Source organism: Harpia harpyja, chromosome 7 (assembly GCF_026419915.1).
Source record: "Harpia harpyja isolate bHarHar1 chromosome 7, bHarHar1 primary haplotype, whole genome shotgun sequence".
Taxonomy (NCBI): Eukaryota; Metazoa; Chordata; class Aves; order Accipitriformes; family Accipitridae; genus Harpia; species Harpia harpyja.
In genome coordinates, this window is record NC_068946.1 from 31047502 (window position 1) to 31068767 (window position 21266).

The 21266-nt window shown below is 37.0% G+C and overlaps 1 protein-coding gene across 25 annotated transcripts in view; it reads left to right on the top strand.

Annotated features, from left to right (window-relative positions):
• Nucleotides 1-21266, top strand: part of TTN (titin) — a 245697-nt gene that overhangs the window by 14400 nt on the left and 210031 nt on the right. For all 25 annotated transcript variants that reach the window (XM_052793469.1, XM_052793487.1, XM_052793478.1 and 22 more), the window contains 31 exons: nt 1456-1731; nt 1845-1964; nt 3042-3323; nt 3607-3672; nt 4170-4428; nt 4747-4807; nt 4921-5133; nt 5863-6005; nt 6649-6854; nt 6969-7199; nt 7758-8002; nt 8728-8951; nt 9067-9231; nt 9335-9503; nt 10023-11713; nt 11811-12092; nt 12363-12629; nt 12781-13053; nt 13162-13425; nt 13525-13785; nt 14325-14585; nt 15082-15345; nt 15438-15698; nt 15872-16132; nt 16569-16829; nt 16916-17057; nt 17147-17312; nt 17517-17748; nt 18325-18609; nt 18707-18832; nt 20995-21183. In XM_052793469.1, the coding sequence (XP_052649429.1) occupies nt 1456-1731; nt 1845-1964; nt 3042-3323; nt 3607-3672; nt 4170-4428; nt 4747-4807; nt 4921-5133; nt 5863-6005; nt 6649-6854; nt 6969-7199; nt 7758-8002; nt 8728-8951; nt 9067-9231; nt 9335-9503; nt 10023-11713; nt 11811-12092; nt 12363-12629; nt 12781-13053; nt 13162-13425; nt 13525-13785; nt 14325-14585; nt 15082-15345; nt 15438-15698; nt 15872-16132; nt 16569-16829; nt 16916-17057; nt 17147-17312; nt 17517-17748; nt 18325-18609; nt 18707-18832; nt 20995-21183 (8146 nt within the window). The remainder of the gene's footprint in view (nt 1-1455; nt 1732-1844; nt 1965-3041; nt 3324-3606; nt 3673-4169; nt 4429-4746; nt 4808-4920; nt 5134-5862; nt 6006-6648; nt 6855-6968; nt 7200-7757; nt 8003-8727; nt 8952-9066; nt 9232-9334; nt 9504-10022; nt 11714-11810; nt 12093-12362; nt 12630-12780; nt 13054-13161; nt 13426-13524; nt 13786-14324; nt 14586-15081; nt 15346-15437; nt 15699-15871; nt 16133-16568; nt 16830-16915; nt 17058-17146; nt 17313-17516; nt 17749-18324; nt 18610-18706; nt 18833-20994; nt 21184-21266) is intronic.

The following is a 21266-nucleotide window of genomic DNA, read 5'->3' on the forward strand; positions in this document are numbered from 1 at the left end:
ACAGTCGGATTTCTCTGTGAAAGCCTATTCCCTACCAATGACCTTCAAGTAATGTTTACTTGTTCGAATTTCTGACTCTGCGATCTTTTTTTCTACAAGATGATTCCTTGCAATTTTATGGTTGTCAGATGAAACAACCTCTCTCTATTAAGGTTTGAATTGTATTGTTCTTCGTACAATACAAACTTTAACACCCATTCACATCTGTCCAGTTTATTACTTCTGACAATCAGACACTTGTTGACACTGCTTTGTTCTGGTAGAACTGCCACAGTAGAAAAGCTTTTCTATTGTAGTACACCCATATGTGGATCAGTAGTGTAGTTGCCAACAGCTTTTATTTAAAGTCTATCTATCTACTTTGTTAGAAACAGTATGGTACATTTATAAAATACTTTTATAAAATATTATTAAAAGAGCATAGCACATAAAACTCACTCGGAGGAGTCAGACTGCTAAGAGATTACAGTTCCTTGTTAGATGACTTAAATTTAGGGCCAAATTCAAGTTGGTATAAACAATGATTTTGAAATCAGCAGTGATACTGAATAAGAGGTCCCTGTTACCTAAACACTACTTTAATAGTAAAACAAAATCTCTGTAAACAATTACATTTTGGCTTCACTTAAGTTATTTTAATTTAAGGTGATAATGATTTTAAAATCAGCATGAAATTGTCTATTAGTTTTTTTTCCCATCTACAAGGTATACGTTTCATAGGGTCTGTTGCTACATCCAGATCAGTTATGACAGTAATAATAAACAGTAGTGGTAGTCATCCTATTACCTGCTGTTGGCTGACTGGACAGAAATTTGGACCCTGATAACATAGAAGTTGACAGTATTTATCAGTTATTAGGAACAAATAAAAGTCCTGGTACAAATGCATTATTTCCAGTTTCTCAGAAAGCTCAGTTTTCCTTCTTTTGTAAAACCATTTAAAATAGATTAACACTGAATTAACAGATATGCCTGTGCTAAAAATTTTTATGGGTATATTCCTTTGTAAATAAATTCACATCAGATGCTAGACACATTGTCTACATTTTTAGTAGCATCTAATAGTTATATGGAGCTGATGAGCATGCTGACTTTAAAATTATGTGCACATTTACGTACCTGCCATACTCTTAGACAAGTAGCCATAAATGTGACTAAAAGTGAGCTTGCATGCAAATATTCATATGTATAAAGCACACGAGCATAGATAGATATGTTCTGAAAATGCATAGATAGAGCTTAGAAAAAAATATGTCTATATTTTAATCTACTGACTCTGAGGTGTATTTATGGGGGAACACATTTGATGTTTACGTTATTACTTTTGCATATCCATACACTCTCTTTGTCTGGAATATACTTTACTGAGAATTATATTTATAAGTATTTGCCATATATGCAAGCCTTTAATATAATGATGAATATTTGTATAAATTCTGTCAATGTTATCTGTAGACTGAAGCTGGAAAAAGGGCCGAAGCTGTAGCTACAGTTGTTGCTGCAGTTGATCAGGCACGTGTTCGATCACCCTGGGAACCAGAACTAGCAGATGAAGCTTATGTAAAGCAGAAAACTTTGGAATATGGCTATAAAGAGCACACTGTAACAGACCATGTTGCTGAGGCCCCAGCAGAACGTCATGTTGTCACTAAAGAAATTAAAACTGTCACTCTTCCTCCTGAGAAACATATCTCAGCTGCTGAGAAGAAGGAAGTTCATATATCAACAGAGGTTAGACTCAGTTTACATTGCATTCTTTTCCAAAAACTATGTGCCAGTGAAATCTGTTTCAGTTTGGAGAACAGTATCACATTCTCAACAACTTTTTTCATTGCTTTGTGTAGATAAAAAGAGCAGCAGAAACTGAGAAAACCATTCATGTTGAATACCCGCGACCCCGCACAGCAAGTCCTCACTTTACAGTCTCCAAAATTGCTGTTCCTAAACCAGATCATACATATGAGGTAAGAAGTGAAAACTGTATCCAAGAAGAACAGCATGCTCGTTTATGATAACCTGTAGGTCATGCATTCTATTTGGCTTTTCCTCCCACTCCAGTATGGTGCTTTCTGAAGAAGAAGAAGGGTTGTATGCTCGCTACAGTTGTTTGTGTTGGCTTGTTTGACTAATAAAGAACAGTGCTGTAAATAGATACATGAACTGCTAAAATGTGATTTGTAATTATTAATTATTTAAACAAGCTTATAATTTGTTTAAGGATGTAGCTTCAATACTTCATGTCATACAGTGAAATCATAAACATTTGTCATGCAACTTATGTTTTTTTAAAGAGCAGAAGTATCCCTCTTCAATCTTACTATGTGCATCAGTTCACTAGCACATTGGAAACAGTGCTGCTTGCTTTCTTGCAGATTACAACATACTAAGCTAATTTTTGAAACTGAAAAAGTCCAGACTGCATAATATGACACCATCCATTTTTAATTTTATTTTTTCCATTCTTCTGTTAGACTCCTTCACATAATATTAAAAGTTCCCATTTAATTAATTTTCTTATTCAAGCATGAATGAACTGTTTTTTCCCTCAAACGCAATTAAACACTATAAAAATTACCTAAAATATTTTTTATTTGAAGATTTATGTATGTTTTCCAAGGTTGTTACACCTAAAATAACATTTTTAAATCTCTTCAGTTATTTTACTCACTGACAGTTATTTAATTAGGAGTATTGTTTATTGCTGTATCAGACCGATAAAAAGGAAAGCTAAAATTTAGAGGACATTTCTCGTGTTGCACTTAAGAGTTTCTTGACCATTTAAAAATTAAATTCTAAAGTTAAAAAAGCAAAAATATTTGAATGTTAGACACATAAAAAATAATAAAGGATATTATATCTCCAGTATTCTACTATTGCAATCTAAAACTAGAATTCATTTTTCTATATATAGCTTTTGCAGTGTCAACAAATAAGTAACTAAGGAAGCAACTGGTGCATATGCAATCTGCTCAAGAAATACACCATCTCCTTTGAAAACAAGTGAACAACAAAGCTGTAACTCTTTCTCTTCTGTTCCCTAGGTTTCAATAGCTGGATCTGCCATGGCTACTCTGGAAAAAGAGTTATCAGCTACTTCTGCTGTGCAAAAGATCACCAAGCCCGTGAAACCACCTCAACTAAAGCCACATGAAGTGAGGATAAAAGCAGAGCCAGTTGCCCCTCCACAGTTTCCCTTTGGAGAGGCTGCTGACACCTATAAAAGTCGCTATGATGTTGAGACTAAAAAAGAGACAGGTGTAAGCATTAAAGGTGAAGAAGTGCGGGAAGAACACTTGGTGTTGCGGAAAGAAGGTGAAGCAAAGGTATGTTATTAAGCAAATTTCCATCACATTGACTGACTTCTTTGGTCTTAAAAATGCAGCATAGCCTCACTTGTTTGCTGTTTCCTCATTGCAGTTTTCCACTTTTACAGCATTCTGCTGACTTTTATCTCTTTGTTGTTTTACACAAATCCTTCTAAGGACCTAATAGTTACCTATGACAAGCAAAGAGTTCTCTTTACCTAATTTCTTTTCTTATCTAAATTCTGCTGTTTATGTCCTTGGCTTTGTTAGGTGTTTATTAACTGTGCTTTAAACAACCTAGGTGACAGAAACTGCCAGAGTTCCTGTACCTGCAGAAATCCCTGCTACTCCACCCACCTTAGTCTCAGTAAGTAATTTGTATGTAGATTGGGAGGGTTACATTATGTTTTCATCCATTTTGTATTCTAACTTTCATCTTTGAAAACCTGACCATGAAAATTTGGCTTTATTTAATCTTTTTAACTCTGTATTAGACTTAGTCAGCCATACAATTTATCTCTGATACAAAGTATTCTGAATGTCTGTTATGGGGGTGATTCTTCACAATTACGTCACATAGTAGGTTGACATTTGCTGCAGTGAAACAATTTCTTACCAGGATCTGCATAAACATCAACCTACCTTTTCATTTTCTTGTTAATAACAGTAATGTTCAGAGATCTCAAATCCAGTTTCAAATACTTCCCTTTGGAAAATGCTTCTTTTTTCTTGGATACACTGCTGAACAGAACACTGTTTTGAAGTAGACATTAAATATTCCATTCAAATAGATTTTAGTTATTTAAATGTCTGTTTAGTAGTGAAAATATATACTGACTGTGATACTTATTTTTTGTCATACAGGGTCTCAAAAATAAGACCGTGACTGAAGGTGAGTCTGTCACTCTGGAGTGCCATATCTCTGGTCACCCTCAGCCTACTGTGACATGGTACAGGGAAGACTACAAGATTGAGAGCTCAATGGACTTCCAGATCACTTTCAAAGCAGGGCTTGCTCGCCTTGTGATTCGTGAAGCCTTTGCAGAAGACAGTGGAAGATTTACTTGCACTGCTACCAATAAGGCTGGGAGTGTCAGCACATCTTGCCACTTACATGTGAAAGGTAAGTATATTTATCACCATGGGAAGACTATGATTTTGTTAACTGGATATCACTTGTAATGTGACTTAGACATTTTGTCAGGTCCCAGGTAGAATGTATGCCTTGAATTATATTCCAGGGCTGTTAGTAACAGGGCTGTAAGAATATGAGGAAAAGGCCAATTATGGGCCGATGGAGTCTCTTTGCTTCCTCAGTGGAAGTACCTGGCCCTCTGAGCCAACTAACTACTTAACCTTCTCTCTCTTCATGTCAGCTAAACTCACTGCTTAAGCACTATTAAAGTATTTTAAAATCCACTATATCATATTTGCCTTGCAGTTTCAGAAGAAATTGAGACTCGAGAAACCATTTCTGAGAAGGCTGTTACAGAAGAGAAACGGTAAAGTTACTTTCCTGAACAGACTGCTCCTGCTGTGGTCATTAGTTTGTTGTGCTCTGTTTATGAAAGCTTCAAACATCAGCTCACTTACCTGCACTGGAATCTTATTTCAGCTATGTGGAGACAAAGGACATTGTAATGGAAGATGTCTCTGCTGCAGCAGAGGAAGTATCGGGAGAACCCATACCTCCTTTCTTCATAAGAAAACCCATAGTACATAAATTAATTGAAGGTGGGAGCATTATTTTTGAATGCCAAGTAGGGGGCAACCCAAAGCCACATGTCTACTGGAAAAAAGGTGGAGTTCCTCTAACGACTGGCTACAGGTACTTTGAAAGCAATGCACAAAAGCTATTTAAACATAATTTTTAAGAATATTTAATTGACAGTACCATAATTTTTATTCTCTTACTGATGCTGAGCCAAATAGCATCACTGATTTCTGTTAAATTTTCTTTTTGAAATGGAAAAATCATAGGATCATGTCTTAATGTGAGACTTTAGAAGGTTACTAAGTTTTAAAATATAAATATTCAAAAGAGCACAAAACGAGAAATGCTCCACATCCTTAAAAACAAATCAGGAAGAAATTTTGCATTTGTTTTATTCTGCCTATGCAATGTTTGCATTCTGTCTATGCAAATGTTGTCTAGAGAAAGCAACACACTTTCTAGCTAAGAAAAAAAATGCTTTTGTAACATTCTTGAAATATATCATGTTATAATGACCCATATAGGGACAAACTCTGTGCACACAGCATATACCATTTTATTGTGTCTGATAACTAGATCTCTAGTATTTCAGTACTGCTGTTTGCATCTCATTTATTTTAGTGACAACAGAAAGAAAGTAGACCTATACTTTAGTTTCAGTGTGGTTACTTTGCCTATGCTGTTCTGCAGATTCATTGAGTGAGAATTGCCTGCAAAAGTTTCCCTTTTTTTGTCTTGCACAAGTTAGAACTGATTCTGATTAGTTGTATAACTAAAAGCAAATTCACTAAAAAGTCTGTTCATCAGAATTATAGAGGGCTTGTACTTTTATGTTTTCTATAGATACAAAGTGAGTTACAAAAGAGAAACCGGGGAATGCAAACTTGAAATTTCCATGACTTTTGCCGACGATGCCGGAGAATACACAATTGTTGTTCGTAATAAACATGGAGAAGCTTCTGCAACGGTCTCCTTACTAGAAGAAGGTACATTGTAGATTAAAGAAGTGGGGAAAATATTTCTTAAAATTAACTTTAAAATGGGAAAAAGACTTTAAATTGTGCTGCAAATTCTTTGCCGCTTAGTTTGGTCAATTCAAGAAACATAAACATCTGGTGGCTGTTTCTGCAAGACAGAGTATTTGACATCAGGTTCTTGAAGGACTTTATTCTTTGCTAGAATGTGTAACTATAGGAACCTTCTTCTGCTGACATCCATAAGAGTTTACATAACATAAGACATTGAGAGACTGATGTGGGGAAAGGAGGTTAATGAAGTAATATGTTGTTATATTACAGGGAAGGAAGATAACAATTTTTTTTTTCAATTGTCCTCATAAAAATGCATGACAGTTTGCAGGAGACAGAGCCGTGGTGAAGCAAGTGTAAAAGAGGCTTTACAGGTGCTTCTACTTTGAGAACTAGAATAACTAAATATTTATCTGTTTATAAAGGTCATCTGAGGGCTTCAGTCTTTGTATTTTATTGCCGTTTGTATTTTATTGGCTAAACAGACAGAAACTCTGCTTGAATCACTAAAACCAGTAAAATAAGTTTGTACTTGTTTTCTTTATTCAATCAAGTGAAAACCACAAAACCTTATCAAAATTAATGTGTTCTTAATTCTTAGCTGATTATGAAGCCTACATAAAATCGCAACAAGAAACGATGTACCAAACTCAGGTGACTGCATATGTACAGGAACCTAAAGTGGCTGAGGTAGCCCCAGCTATTTCATATGGTGACTTTGAAAAAGAATATGAAAAAGAACAAGCCCTAATTAGGAAGAAAATGGCAAAAGATACAGTGATGGTCAGAACTTTTGTAGAAGATGAGGTATGCCTACCACTCCATACTCATTTTGTATACTGCCATTTTACCAGTACAAATCACTTCTTTACAATGTCATTATCTGACACACAGAACTAATGGCCTTGCTTTTCTGTATAGGAATTCCATATTTCTTCTTTTGAAGAACGACTTATCAAGGAAATTGAACTCAGAATTATTAAGACCACCTTAGATGAACTTCTTGAAGAAGACAGGGAGGAGATGATGGTTGACATTTCTGAATCTGAAGCTATAGAAGCAGGATTTGACTTAAGATTAAAGAATTACAGAACCTTTGAAGGGACAGGAGTTACTTTCCATTGCAAGACGACTGGATATCCATTGCCAAAGGTACCTCAAACCTCTGTGACATTAATCTATTTAAAAAAACATCTGGTACTCTACTTGAAAAATCCCTTAGCATCTCATTGTCAGACATTCTACATTCTGCCTAGAAAACAGCAAATCTCAAAGGAAATCTAGTCTTTTGTTTTGATATCAGCTGAATTTTTGTTTTGTCCCTTGATAGAATAGTGTTAGGTTGGTTAGCCAGTTCAGAGGTAGGTTAGATTTACCAGTTAAGTTGGTCTTGCTTCTGAGTATCTCCAAGTTAGCCCACACAATTGGGGAACACAGTAGCAAGTCTGGTCTAGGTCACTTTGCTCTTCATCACAATGGGCTTTATATCTGTTTCTAGCTCCAAAACTCGTGTTTCAGGCTACTGTGAAAACATATTACTTTAGTCTTATTTATTTCAAGTAAAAATGCTAAGGTTAACACATATATATGGGCTGTGACTATGCATCAGCTGAAAAATAGGAAGCTGTAATATGTTGTATGCATGGGTGATTACTGGATCTTCGTCTTTAGGAGAGCTTACATAGCATTCTACTGTTTCTTTCCTTGCAGATTGCATGGTACAAAGACGGTAAGCGCATAAGGCATGGAGAGCGTTACCACATGGAAGTTCTGCAAGACGGCAGTGCCAGTCTGCGTTTGCCTGTTGTTCTACCTGAAGATGAAGGAATTTATACTGTCTTTGCCAGTAACATGAAAGGAAATGCCATTTGCTCAGCAAAACTCTACGTCGAGCCAGTCGCACCTACAGCAACTCCAGGTTATATGCCAGGACCAGAAGTTATGAGAAGATATAGGTAGGTACACAGTAATATACAAATTTCATGAGACTTCAGTCGGCTGTGATAGACAGTCCAAAAACTCATTACACAGCAGCTAAACAGCTTAAGTTATTGGAGTCTGCATACCTCTAGAGAAGTTCTAAATGCTGTTTTCATGGCTTATATTGATCTATGTGCCAACTCTTTGTTTGATTTGCCTTCTTAATGAGCAATGCAGTTCCCAGAACACCATCATTCACATGCATATCCAGCCACAGTATCAGATTTACAACCTCAGTAACCATATTTATTTCTTACAGTACTCATATTTTGGAAAAAAAATTCTTCTGCACTTGGAGTTTTAGTACTGTGCACAACTCTTATTTCCCACCCTTGAAATAGCTGCATTTCTATGACAGAAAAAATCCAGCATTGCTATGTACTGTGTTCTGTCTCCATATACATACACACACAAGCACAAACGTACACCGGATTACATCCATATCTGTACAGTATCCAAACCCCCAAAATTTCCCTGGCTGTGATATCCTAATACTATTCAGCTATACACATTGCTGTCAAAAACCTAAAGAAAAATGACTACAAATAAAAATTAATTTCGTCACAATTTCTCGCATAGATAAATTGGTTAACCTCTTTAAAATAAATTATGCTAAAGGTAAAAGTTGAACTCTGTTTATCAGGTCAGCCCACTGCTATATGATGTTGTCATACACACCTGTCTTATCTTTTCCTTCCAGGTCTATTTCTCCGCGCTCTCCAAGCCGGTCTCCTGCCCGCAGTTCTCCTTCTCGTTCTCCTGCCCGCAGATTAGAAGAAACTGATGAAGGACAACTAGAAAGACTATATAAGCCAGTTTTTGTGCTGAAACCTACATCATTTAAATGTTCACAGGGGCAGACAGCAAGATTTGACTTAAAAGTTGTTGGCAGACCTATGCCAGAGACATACTGGTTCCATAATGGTACATCAGCCTCATTTTCATCAACAAATAATCTTAAAAACCAATCTTACCTGCATTTTAAATCTTGTTAAGACACTGTTTTGAGTGCAACTTTTTTTTTCATGTGTATCTGCAGGTCAACAAGTGATTAATGACTACACCCATAAAATAGTGATTAAAGAAGATGGCACCCAGTCATTGATCATTGTTCCTGCTATGCCTGATGACTCTGGAGAATGGGCTGTAATTGCTCAGAATAGGGCGGGCAAAGCTTCAGTCTCAATGACACTGACTGTGGAAGGTACCTACTGTGCATGCTATTTTTAGGAGTCTGAGGAGTGTTTCTTATTAAAAACCATGGTGATGTAATTTCCTCTTGTGATAACTTACCCTTGCTTTTTCAGCTAAGGAAGACCTAGTCAGACCACACTTTGTGGAAAGGCTGAAGAATGTTAGCGTAAAGGAGGGTTCTAGACTGGAGATGGCAGTGAAAGCTACTGGTAACCCTAATCCTGACATCGTATGGCTGAAGAACAGTGACATCATTGTACCTCATAAATACCCCAAAATAAAGTAAGCATTTTTATTTTGTTTAAATAGTAAAGGAGGTAATAATCACCACCCTGCAAAGTGCCTCCTACAGTGTGTTGAATACCCTTGCTTCCATAGAAGGGATTCATTAAGCGCTTAGTCCAATGGCTACTGAAGCTAGTAACAGCTTTTGCGTTGCAGAAAGGCTAAGAGATACAAAATATCTTGTAGGACTTACCCCATTTTTTCCAGATTGTGTATCTGTGTATTTTTTATTCTGCAAAGCCAATGCTTTTACAACAGAGATTTAGAGAACCTTTGTCTGTCTCTGATTTTGAAGTCCTCTGCAGGCAAAACTGCCATTGAATTCAAGACTGGTTTTTGTTACCCTTATCTGTTTGATTCTTAGGCACTGCACTCATAAACATTAATAAACATAAACAACATGTCTAATTCCTCCAGAGATTTGCCTTTGGAGGCTTTGACCTAATTTTGGAGAAGGGCAAAAATGAATGACAAAGAAGTGCAAAAAAGTTTAAAAAAAATGTTTTAATATTTCAGGATTGAGGGAACCAAAGGGGCGGCTGCCCTTAAAATCGAATCGACTGCCAGGCAAGATGCTGCATGGTATACTGCTACTGCTATCAATAAAGCTGGGCGGGACACTACTCGGTGCAAAGTAAATGTTGAAGTTGAACATGCAGAACCTGAACCAGAAAGGAGATTAATCATTCCAAAAGGAACTTACAGAGCCAAGGAGATTGCAGCACCAGAGTTAGAGCCTCTCCATTTGCGTTATGGTCAAGAGCAATGGGAGGAAGGAGATCTCTATGACAAAGAAAAGCAACAGAAACCATTTTTTAAGAAGAAGCTCACATCTTTAAGGCTCAAGCAATTTGGACCAGCACACTTTGAATGCAGGCTTACACCAATTGGTGACCCAACCATGGTGGTGGAGTGGTTGCATGATGGCAAACCCTTAGAAGCAGCTAACAGACTCCGCATGATCAATGAGTTTGGGTACTGTAGCCTGGACTATGGAGTAGCCTATTCCAGAGATAGCGGAGTGATCACTTGCAGGGCAACTAACAAATATGGTACAGACCATACATCTGCTACTCTGATTGTAAAGGATGAGAAAAGCCTTGTGGAAGAATCCCAGTTGCCAGAAGGCAGAAGGGGACTGCAACGAATTGAAGAGTTAGAAAGAATGGCCCATGAGGGTGCTCTTCCTGCAGTTGCAATGGACCAAAAGGAAAAACAAAAACCAGAAATTGTTTTGGTTCCTGAACCTGCAAGAGTCCTGGAAGGTGAAACAGCACGATTCCGCTGCCGTGTGACTGGTTATCCTTTGCCCAAGGTCAACTGGTACCTCAATGGACAGCTCATCCGTAAGAGCAAAAGGTTTAGACTCCGTTATGATGGAATCTACTACCTGGATATTGTGGACTGCAAATCATATGACACAGGAGAGGTGAAAGTCACTGCAGAGAATCCAGAAGGCTTTATTGAACATAAGGTGAGACTTGAGATCCAGCAGAGGGAAGACTTCAGATCTGTTCTTCGTCGTGCTCCTGAACCCAAACATGAGCCTGTAGTGACAGAGCCTGGAAAACTCCTCTTTGAGGTACAGAAGATAGACAAACCTGCAGAGGCAACAACCAAAGAAGTGGTGAAACTGAAAAGGGCTGAAAGAATCACTCATGAGAAGCTTTCAGAGGAATCTGAAGAGCTGCGTAGTAAATTCAAGCGTAGAACGGAAGAGGGCTATTATGAAGCCATCACTGCTGTGGAACTTAAGTCTCGCAAAAAAGATGAATCATATGAAGAAATGTTAAAAAAGACAAAAGAAGAACTTCTTCACTGGACCAAAGAGATCCCAGAGGAAGAGAAGAAAGCACTTCCTCCTGAAGGCAAAATCACCATTCCAACATTCAAACCAGAGAAGGTTGAGCTTAGTCCAAGCATGGAGGCTCCCAAGATATTTGAACGAATTCAAAGCCAGACTGTACCCCAGGGGACAGATGCACACTTCCGTGTGAGAGTGGTGGGAAAACCAGACCCTGAGTGTCAGTGGTTCAAAAACGGTGTGCAAATTGAAAGGACTGATCGTGTGTATTGGTACTGGCCTGAAGATAATGTTTGCGAATTAGTCATCAGAGACGTGACTTCTGATGATTCTGCCAGCATCATGGTGAAAGCAGTCAATATAGCTGGTGAAACTTCTAGCCATGCTTTCCTGTTAGTACAAGGTAATTTAAATTCTCTTACTTTTATTCTACTGCTCATCATAGTGTGTTAAGTCTGTATGGTCAGGGCACTATTGATTCACTGCATATTGTGTTGCAGCCAAGCAGTTAATCAGCTTCACCCAGAAGTTACAAGATATTGTTGCTAAAGAAAGAGACTCCATGGCAACATTTGAATGTGAGACGTCAGAACCCTTTGTCAAAGTGAAATGGTTTAAGGATGGAGTTGAGATTCATTCTGGAGACAAATACAGGATGCACTCAGACAGAAAGGCTCATTTTCTTTCTGTACTAGCAATTGAAATGTCTGATGCTGATGACTACAGCTGTGCACTGGTAGAAGACGAATCCATAAAAACTACTGCAAAGCTTACTGTCGAAGGTAAGAAGCACACAGCTCAGTACCATGCAGATTAAAGTCAAATCAGTTTCAGGAAGAAATTAAACAATTTAAACTGATGTCTAAAGCACTAAGAAATATTCAAGCTGCTTTCATATTCTTGGAATCCAGTATGAAAGTTTGGAGATCTATTTATGTAAAATACTTACACTGTATATATATTCATTTCCTTAGGCTCATTTAATAACAGATGTTTTCATCAGGGGTATCTAATCAAGCTTATTATTGAATGTACTTATTTTTTGCCTGTAGGTGCTGTGGTTGAGTTTATTAAAGAACTTGAGGATGTTGAAGTACCAGAATCTTTCTCAGGTGAACTTGAATGCGAGGTTTCCCCAGAAGACGTGGAGGGGAAATGGTATCATGGTGATGCTGAACTCACTTCTAATCATAAATATGTGATTGCATCCCGCCGTGGTCGCCAAATCCTCACTATTAAAGATGTTAATAAAGATGATCAAGGAGAATATAGTTTTGTTGTTGACAGAAAAAGGACTCACTGCAAACTGAAGATGAAGCGTAAGCATTCCTAATACTTATATTGTCTCTATATTACAGATTTTCTATATTATAGCATGTTATAGCTATATCACTGTATCCCATACTGCCTTAATATTCAATATTCTGCTTATCTGTTATGAGGATTAAATAACTTCATTTCATTCCACAGCTCGTCCCATGGTTATTCTTCAAGGACTTACTGATCAAAAAGTCTGTGAGGGAGATATTGTACAACTTGAAGTTAAAGTCTCCCTAGAAAATGTCGAAGGTGTCTGGATGAAAGATGGTCATGAAATTCAATCAAGTGACCGTATTCACATTGTGTTGGATAAACAGTCACACATGTTGCTGATAGAAGATGCAACAAAGAATGATAGTGGAGCTTACTCTTTCAGTGTTCCTGGTCTCGGACTGTCAACCACTGGACAGATCACAGTGTACAGTAAGTTGTTATCATGATTTTGAAGGTATGTTTGATTTGGGGGTCCTTTAGGATTACTTCTTAAAGACATAGTTTTTTTTCATGATGAAAATTTTTGTAACTTGACAGGTGTGGAAATAGTGGTGCCTCTAAAAGATGTTCACGTAGTTGAAGGAACAAAAGCTATCCTCGAATGCAAAGTTTCAGCACCTGATGTGTCTTCCTCCAAATGGTACCTAAATGATCATCAGATAAAGCCTGATGAACGTGTACAAGCTGTATGTAAAGGCACTAAACAGAGGCTAGTGCTTACCAGAACCCATGCATCAGATGAAGGACATTATAAGTTAATTGTTGGCAAAGTTGAAACAAGTTGCAATGTCACAGTTGAAAGTAGGTTTCCTTTAAGATGTACAGTTCTTTGTGAAATTATTTCTTTAAATACAAAACTGTGGAAACAACTAATATATTTGTAATGTATTCTTTTTATAGAAATTCAGATTATTAGAGGTCTTCATGACATCACCTGCACTGAAACACAGAATGTATCATTTGAGGTCGAGCTCTCCCATTCAGGGATTGATGTTATTTGGCATTTCAAAGGCCAGGAGATAAAGGCTGGTCCTAAATATAAAATTGAAGCACGCGGCAAAATATATAAACTGACAGTGGTGAAGATGATGAAAGATGATGAAGGAGAATATGTATTTTATGCTGGAGAGAAGAAAACATCTGGAAAGCTTATAGTAGCAGGTTAGTAGGGTTAAAGACCAAGATTTTCTTTCACTGTGATTTAAAAACAGTGCTCAATGCACTGTATTTCGTAATTGTGGGAATTGTGCTGTTTCTGTACTTTTTTTGTCTTTATTTTTTTTTCTATGTTCTCCTTGCTCTTCCCCTTATCTTTTGTGATTGGTACAATTTGAATTCAACAAAGCTTTTAAGTAATTGCTAATATGTTTTGCTAAATCAGAGCCATAGTATGGAATGCTGTAGTATGCTTTTGATGTACTTAATGTAAAAAAGAATCTTTTTGTCTTGAATGTTCAGTATACCTGTGCTGATAATAAAAATAATAAATGAGAATAACTAGGATAGAAGTAAGAAACATCCTTTTGTGATGTTCAAGTCACATTCTATTCTTGATTTTTTCACGGAACTTAGAATTTCTGTGGGCATGCTGCAAATTAGGGCAAAGAATTCCAGCATCTACTTTTCACATGGTTGCATTTCTGTATGGGAGAAAGTTGAACAGCAGCACAACAAAAACTTGTGCTTTTGCTTCCCAACAGGTGGTGCCATTTCAAAGCCTCTCACTGACCTGACTGTGGCTGAGTCCCAGCCAGCTGTTTTTGAATGTGAGGTGGCAAATCCTGAATCAGATGGCCAGTGGCTAAAAAATGGGCGACCATTGCCTATGACAGATCAGTACCGTGCTGAATCTGATGGTGTAAAGAGAAGGCTCAATATCCCTGTCACGAAACTGGATGATATGGGTGAATATAGCTATGAAATAGCAAGCTCAAAGACATCTGCCAAACTGAAGGTCGAAGGTCAGTATTTTTTATAACTAACTGATGTCTTTAAGACTCAGTCCAGCATCACTCGCTGTGTCTTCGATCCGATCCTAAGATACAAGCATATTTTGCTTCATTTTTTTGAAATATTTTTATATTGTGATGTGCTTTCTGAGGTAGAAAACTTACTGTATTTTAGAGTCTCCGTGTTTGGAACTTAGCATGGTATTTTAATAAAAACACATTTTACTCAAGGTACTGGCTAGCAGGTAGAAATTCACTCTTTGCTAGTTGCGTAGTAAACATATCAAATAAAAAAACCTGTTTCTCATGGATGCTACAAGTAAATGTTTTTTTTGAGTTCCAAGCACACCACTTCAGTGGAAGCTCTATAAATCAACATATATATATATATACACTAGATTTTAAAATGAAGCTCCATGATTCAGTTTTATTAAGATTATTATATTTATTATAATTTTTAATTTTGGTCTCTTTTGTGAGTTTTTTTTTCTTTTCTTTTTTTCCCTAGCTGTTAAGATAAAGAAGACACTGAAGAACTTGACTGTGACAGAGACACAGGAGGCAGTTTTCAGTGTAGAACTGACCCACCCTGATGTGAAAGGAGCACTGTGGATTAAAAATGGTGTTGAACTTGAATCAAATGACAAATATGAAATTTCAGTGAAAGGAACAGTTCACACACTGAAAATCAAACACTGTGTTGTCACTGATGAGTCTGTTTATAGCTTTAAGCTTGGAAAGATAGGAGCAAATGCCAGACTTCATGTGGAAAGTAAGTCAATCTGGTTTGAATATTTGCTTTAAGGTGTGGTTTGAAATTCAACGCAAACACACTGCTGAATCTTGCTAACTTTTTTCCTCAAGCTGTCAAGATCATCAAAAAGCCAAAGGATGTGACTGCTTTGGAAAATGCTGTTGTCTCCTTTGAACTGAGTGTATCCCATGATACTGTACCAGTCCGATGGTTCCACAAAAATGTTGAGCTTAAACAAAGTGATAAATACAAGATGATCTCTCAAAGGAAAGTTCACAAGCTTATGCTGCATAACATATCTCCTGCTGATGCTGGGGAATACACAGCTCTTGTTGGGCAAATTGAGTGTAAAGCAAAACTGTTTGTGGAAAGTAAGTATTGTAAGTTTGTAAGAAAGTAATTATATGAATTGCCACACCAACTCATACTGAACAACTTGACCTGACACTTCATAGCCTGTTACCCTTGGTTTTTTGCAGTCTTCCACACATACTGACTTTTAAAAAATCTTTCCTTTCTTTTGTCTTTTTTTTCCCCCTCTTAGCCATACACATCACAAAGACCATGAAAAATATTGAGATCCCTGAGACCAAAACCGCCTCTTTTCAATGTGAAGTTTCTCATTTCAATGTGCCTGCTGTCTGGTTGAAAAATGGTGTGGAGATTGAAATGAGTGAAAAGTTCAAAATAGTGGTCCAGGGGAAACTCCATCAGCTCAATATCATGAACACAAGCAGTGAAGATTCTGCAGAATACACATTTGTCTGTGGAAATGACAGAGTCAGTGCAACTCTGACTGTAAAACGTATGTAAAAATGAAATAAATCAGAATATTTTACAGTTACTGATAATAGCGTTTGTGTTAATACATGCACTTGATGCAATTCAGACAAAACGAGCACTGTTGTAGAGGTATTTTCAAATAACCGTAAACAGCCTCAATTATATTTTTAAAAGACATCTAGAAGCTGTGAACTTGAAAGTCAGATCCTGGATTCTTCTTTTGGCCAACATGCCTAAATGCCAAGTCACCATACGAGGCAGAATTTGGATTCATATGTCAAGTTTGGGGAAATTTAATTGTAGTATTGATTCTGGATGCATCGCCTTCCTTTTAAAATTACCAAAAATCAGAATCTGTCTTAAAGAATTTTAAACATCTCTTATCCAGTTAACATGTGTTTAAAATAAAGCAAAACTGAACAAAAAAACCCAAACCATATCAATTTCTTTTCTTTTAGCCATCCTAATTACCTCCATGCTAAAAGACATCAATGCTGAAGAGAAAGATACAATAACATTTGAAGTTACTGTTAACTATGAAGGTATATCCTATAAATGGCTGAAGAATGGGGTAGAAATAAAATCGACTGATAAATGCCAGATACGAACAAAGAAGCTCACACACTCCCTCTCCATAAGGAATGTGCATTTTGGTGATGCTGCAGAATACACTTTTGTCGCTGGAAAAGCAGCTTCATCAGCCACTTTATACGTGGAAGGTATTTGCCCTCTTGATTTGTATATTTAGTGACTTCTGGTGGCTTAAACAGCATCATGGCACTGATTCTACTTTTTTCTGCCCTAGCTCGTCACATTGAATTTAGGAAGCATATTAAAGACATCAAGGTTGTGGAGAAGAGGAGGGCTATTTTTGAATGTGAAATTTCAGAACCTGACATTCAGGTCCAGTGGATGAAGGACGGACAAGAACTCCAGATTGGTGACAGGTAAATGATTGTTTCTGCACCATATTGACTTTTGTTATGTATTTTCCCCCAGGAAATGACTTGCTCATTTTCTTTTGTGATGTCCTTAGGATGAAAATTCAGAGAGAGAAATATGTCCATCGTCTCATCATTCCTTCCACAAGAATGTCTGATGCTGGTCAGTACACTGTAATAGCTGGTGGAAACACATCCAGTGCCAATTTGATAGTGGAAGGTCGTGACATTCGTATCAGAAGCGTCCGTAAAGATATTCAGGTACGGCCTATACAGAAGAATAAATATTTCATAACTTTGTCACTCAAAGAATAATGCAAAGGAAGAGCAACAATACCTAACCAGCAAGAGTCCTAACACAAAAATCTGTAATCATAAGGTCAGGGCCGCCTTCTAGGAAACTGGAATGTGGGACCATCTGTAAAAACAAATGCTCTTTCTAATATTTATTCTACTTCTTCAAAGGTCATTGAGAGACAAAGAGCTGAAATTGAATTTGAAGTCAATGAAGATGATATTGAACCACAGTGGTACAAGGATGGTATTGAGATCAACTTCCAGTATGAGGAAAGATACAGTTATGTGGTGGAACGGAGAGTTCATCGAATGAGCATCTTTGAAACCACTTACTCTGATGCTGGAGAATATACTTTTGTTGCAGGACGGAATAGGAGTTCTGTTGTTCTCTATGTGAACGGTATGTGTCCCTGCAAACACCACTTTGACTGTGTTTATTACCCTGTGTTTTTCTGATTTCTAGATAGTTTTTCTGGAATTCTAACTCTGAAAGTAGGAAAAAAAAAAAAAAAGATCCAAAGAGAATCTTATGTCTGGAACACTACCAAAATCCTCATGTATGTGGATGTTTTTTGCTCTACTGAAATAGCTGGCTAACTGATGAAAATGCTATAGCAGTTCTTTTCCCCACTGTATTTATTTAGACCAGGAAATTTTCAAGTCCAAATAAAACTAATTTGTTCATACAGGCAAATATGCTTTGCCAGAGGGATCAAACTAACAATTCTTGGACACATTCTGCCAGAAAACACTTATGCCAACACTGCTAATCATGTTAAGGCACTTGCTGCTAGATCATTCCCCCTGTGTCAAGGAAAAGGGTAGATTTTCATGGGCACACAAGATTGGGAATAGTAAGATTTAAAAAAAATAAAAAAATTCCTGGCTAATATTTTTGAAGCCTTGATAAATATCAATAATGAGATTTCTCTCTCTCCTTCTTTCCCCCCTTCCCCTTTTTCCACCCAATTTGCAGCTCCAGAGCCACCCCGGATTATTCAGGAGCTAGAGCCAACCACTGTGGAGTCTGGCAAACCTGCCCGCTTCTGTGCTATGATATCAGGAAAACCCCAGCCCAAAATTTCCTGGTACAAAGATGATCAACAGCTTTCGCCAGGTTTCAAGTGCAAATTTCTTCATGACGCCCAAGAATATACTCTACTGCTGATTGAAACTTTCCCTGAAGATGCAGCAGTGTACACCTGTGAAGCAAAAAATGACTACGGAGTTGCTACAACTTCAGCTTCACTTTCGGTGGAAAGTGAGTTTCCCGTGCTCATAACAATGTCTGTGAAATGAGATTGTCCACATGTGTGTGATCTTCATCTTCAAAAATGACTCTTTTTCTTATCCTTTAGTCCCAGAAGTTGTTTCTCCTGAGCTAGAAGTACCAGTGTATCCACCGGCTGTCATAATACCACTACGTGATGCTGTTACATCCGAGGGACAGTCTGCTTGTTTTCAGTGCAGAGTTACAGGGACAGGTGGGTTTAATGAAATCCTGTACATCTTTTAATCTCTCAGAATTTTTCATCCTGAACTCGGAAAAAATGCAACAGTATATGTGCTGGGATCAGTCTTTACCTAGAAGTACAGTTATTTGATATATGCACACAGCAAAGTGTTACTCACTGACAACTATCAGTTAAGCAAGTCATATGTCAAAGATGGCATCAAGCATGGAAGTTATAAACTGTCATGAACATTAAGCATTTCTAAAGAGAAGGTCTGTTTCAAAAAAATTTGTCTTTGGAAACTTCTCAGCATTTCAAATGCTAACTGATATTGGAAAACTGTGTCAGTGAGTAAAATGCAGTTTCAAAACATGGAGTATCATGGTGGAAAAGTATTATCATGTTAAATGAACATGACAAAGTTTCTGATGACACATAGTGTCATGTCAATTAACTAAACAAACAAACTAAAACTATGCCTCAACATTTATCCTAATATTTCTAAGTAACTCGTATCACTCTGCAAACAGTAAAATGCCATTGCGTTCTTTTTCCTAGCATAAAAAGGTGTTTGCTCATTGTCTTTTTAAGTGTAGATTTTCCTTAAATAAGTTTGTTAGTTTTAGTTACATAGACTACCATTCTACAATGAAAATAATTCTTTCCAAGTTAACACAAACCCAAATAAAACTACTTTTCTTCACTTCAATAAATGGCCTTGAGCATGACTAGTAACAAAATATTCACACAGTAAACTGCAGACTAAGATCCAGTTCCAATCTCACAGAATTTACAATTATTTAAAGATAAATAAAACTCCAAAATTAAAAATAATCCTGATAGCTGGGTAAAAATCCACATAAAATTAGTAATATACATATATATGCAAATATATAATTTGCATTTACATCACTTGAAATCAAACTCGAATTTTTTTTAAAAAGCTTTACAACAAATCTGATTTTGCTTTAGAAGTGGCGCTAAGACTCAGAAAATGTATGTTGGAAAGACTGGCCTGCCCTCTGTGCGAAGCATGCTAGTGTAATTCTTTTTACAAGAACTGTGTTTATGTGAATGTGGAAGCTGCATTTACAGCACGGAGCATAAGGATCCTTTCATCTAGGTCCCCTTTCATAGAATCATAGAATTTTTTATGTTGGAAAAGACCTTGAAGTTCATCAAGTCCAACCATAAACCTAGCTCTGCCAAGCCCACCACTAAACTATGTCCCTAAGCACCACATCTACATGTCTTTTCAATACCTCCAGGGCTGGTGACTCAACCACTTCCCTGGGCAGCCTGTTCCAATGCTTGACAACCCTTTCGGTGAAGAAATTTTTCCTATTGAAAATTTCCTTTATTGAATACTGTATCCAAATGGATTTGAATACCTCTTACTTGTGTTGTGAAAATCTTTTATAAAAGGTTAGGTAATACATGATTGCAAATACAGTTGTTTAATGGTACACACTATGCAGCTTACTATTGAAAACACTGTCTCTTTCTTCTGAATTACAGTAATAGCACACTATTTGTGTGAAAACATTTGATTTAAGATGTAATATAGTGCCAGGCGGAGAGGCAAGGTTAAAGTCTGCTTCAGTCGTCTCCTTTCCAAGTCTACAACAATCTATACAAGTCAAGTAACACAACATTTTATATAGGAATGTTACAAAGGTACAAAGACAGGATCTTTCTTGAGAAATATGAGGTGTAAAACTTACATTTGCCACAAAAAGAGGCAGGGTACTGTCCTTAGCAAAAGAATATTCCGTTTTAATTTCTTTAACTTGTTCAGCTCAACCTTGTGATTTTAAAGCTTGTTTAATCAGGCAATTGCAGCAGAATCCCTTTTTAAAAATGAGACTTTCTCTGATTTTAGTAGTAGCAAAATATTTTTAAATTTATACATTAAGAGGGGAAAGGAAAAAATATTTTTACTCGGGAATATAGCAGCACCAGAATCAGTTTTCCCATACAAATATTCCAAATGCAGAGATCAAAACTTAAAGCAACAAGTAGACCACTTTCCACTGTGATCATACATTACCAGAGTAATACAAGGCACATTTAAACTTAAAAAAGATAATTGAGATTAAGATTTCTGACAGATATAAATATAAAAATAGTGTTTACTTACTAGTCTAATTTCATAACTTACACATTTTTTCTTCTTTCTGCTGCTTGAGCAGATCTGAAAGTCTCTTGGTACAGCAAAGACAGAGAGATCAAGCCATCGCGTTTTTTTAGAATGACTCAGTTTGAAGACACTTACCAGCTGGAGATTGCTGAAGCTTATCCAGAGGATGAAGGAATCTATACTTTTGTGGCTAGTAATTCTGTAGGCCAAGTGACAAGCACTGCTACCTTGAAGTTAGAAGGTACAGTGTGCAATTAAAGATGATGTCTTGTTTAGGTCATGTTCCAATACTAATCTTAATATACACTGATGATTATATGTGAG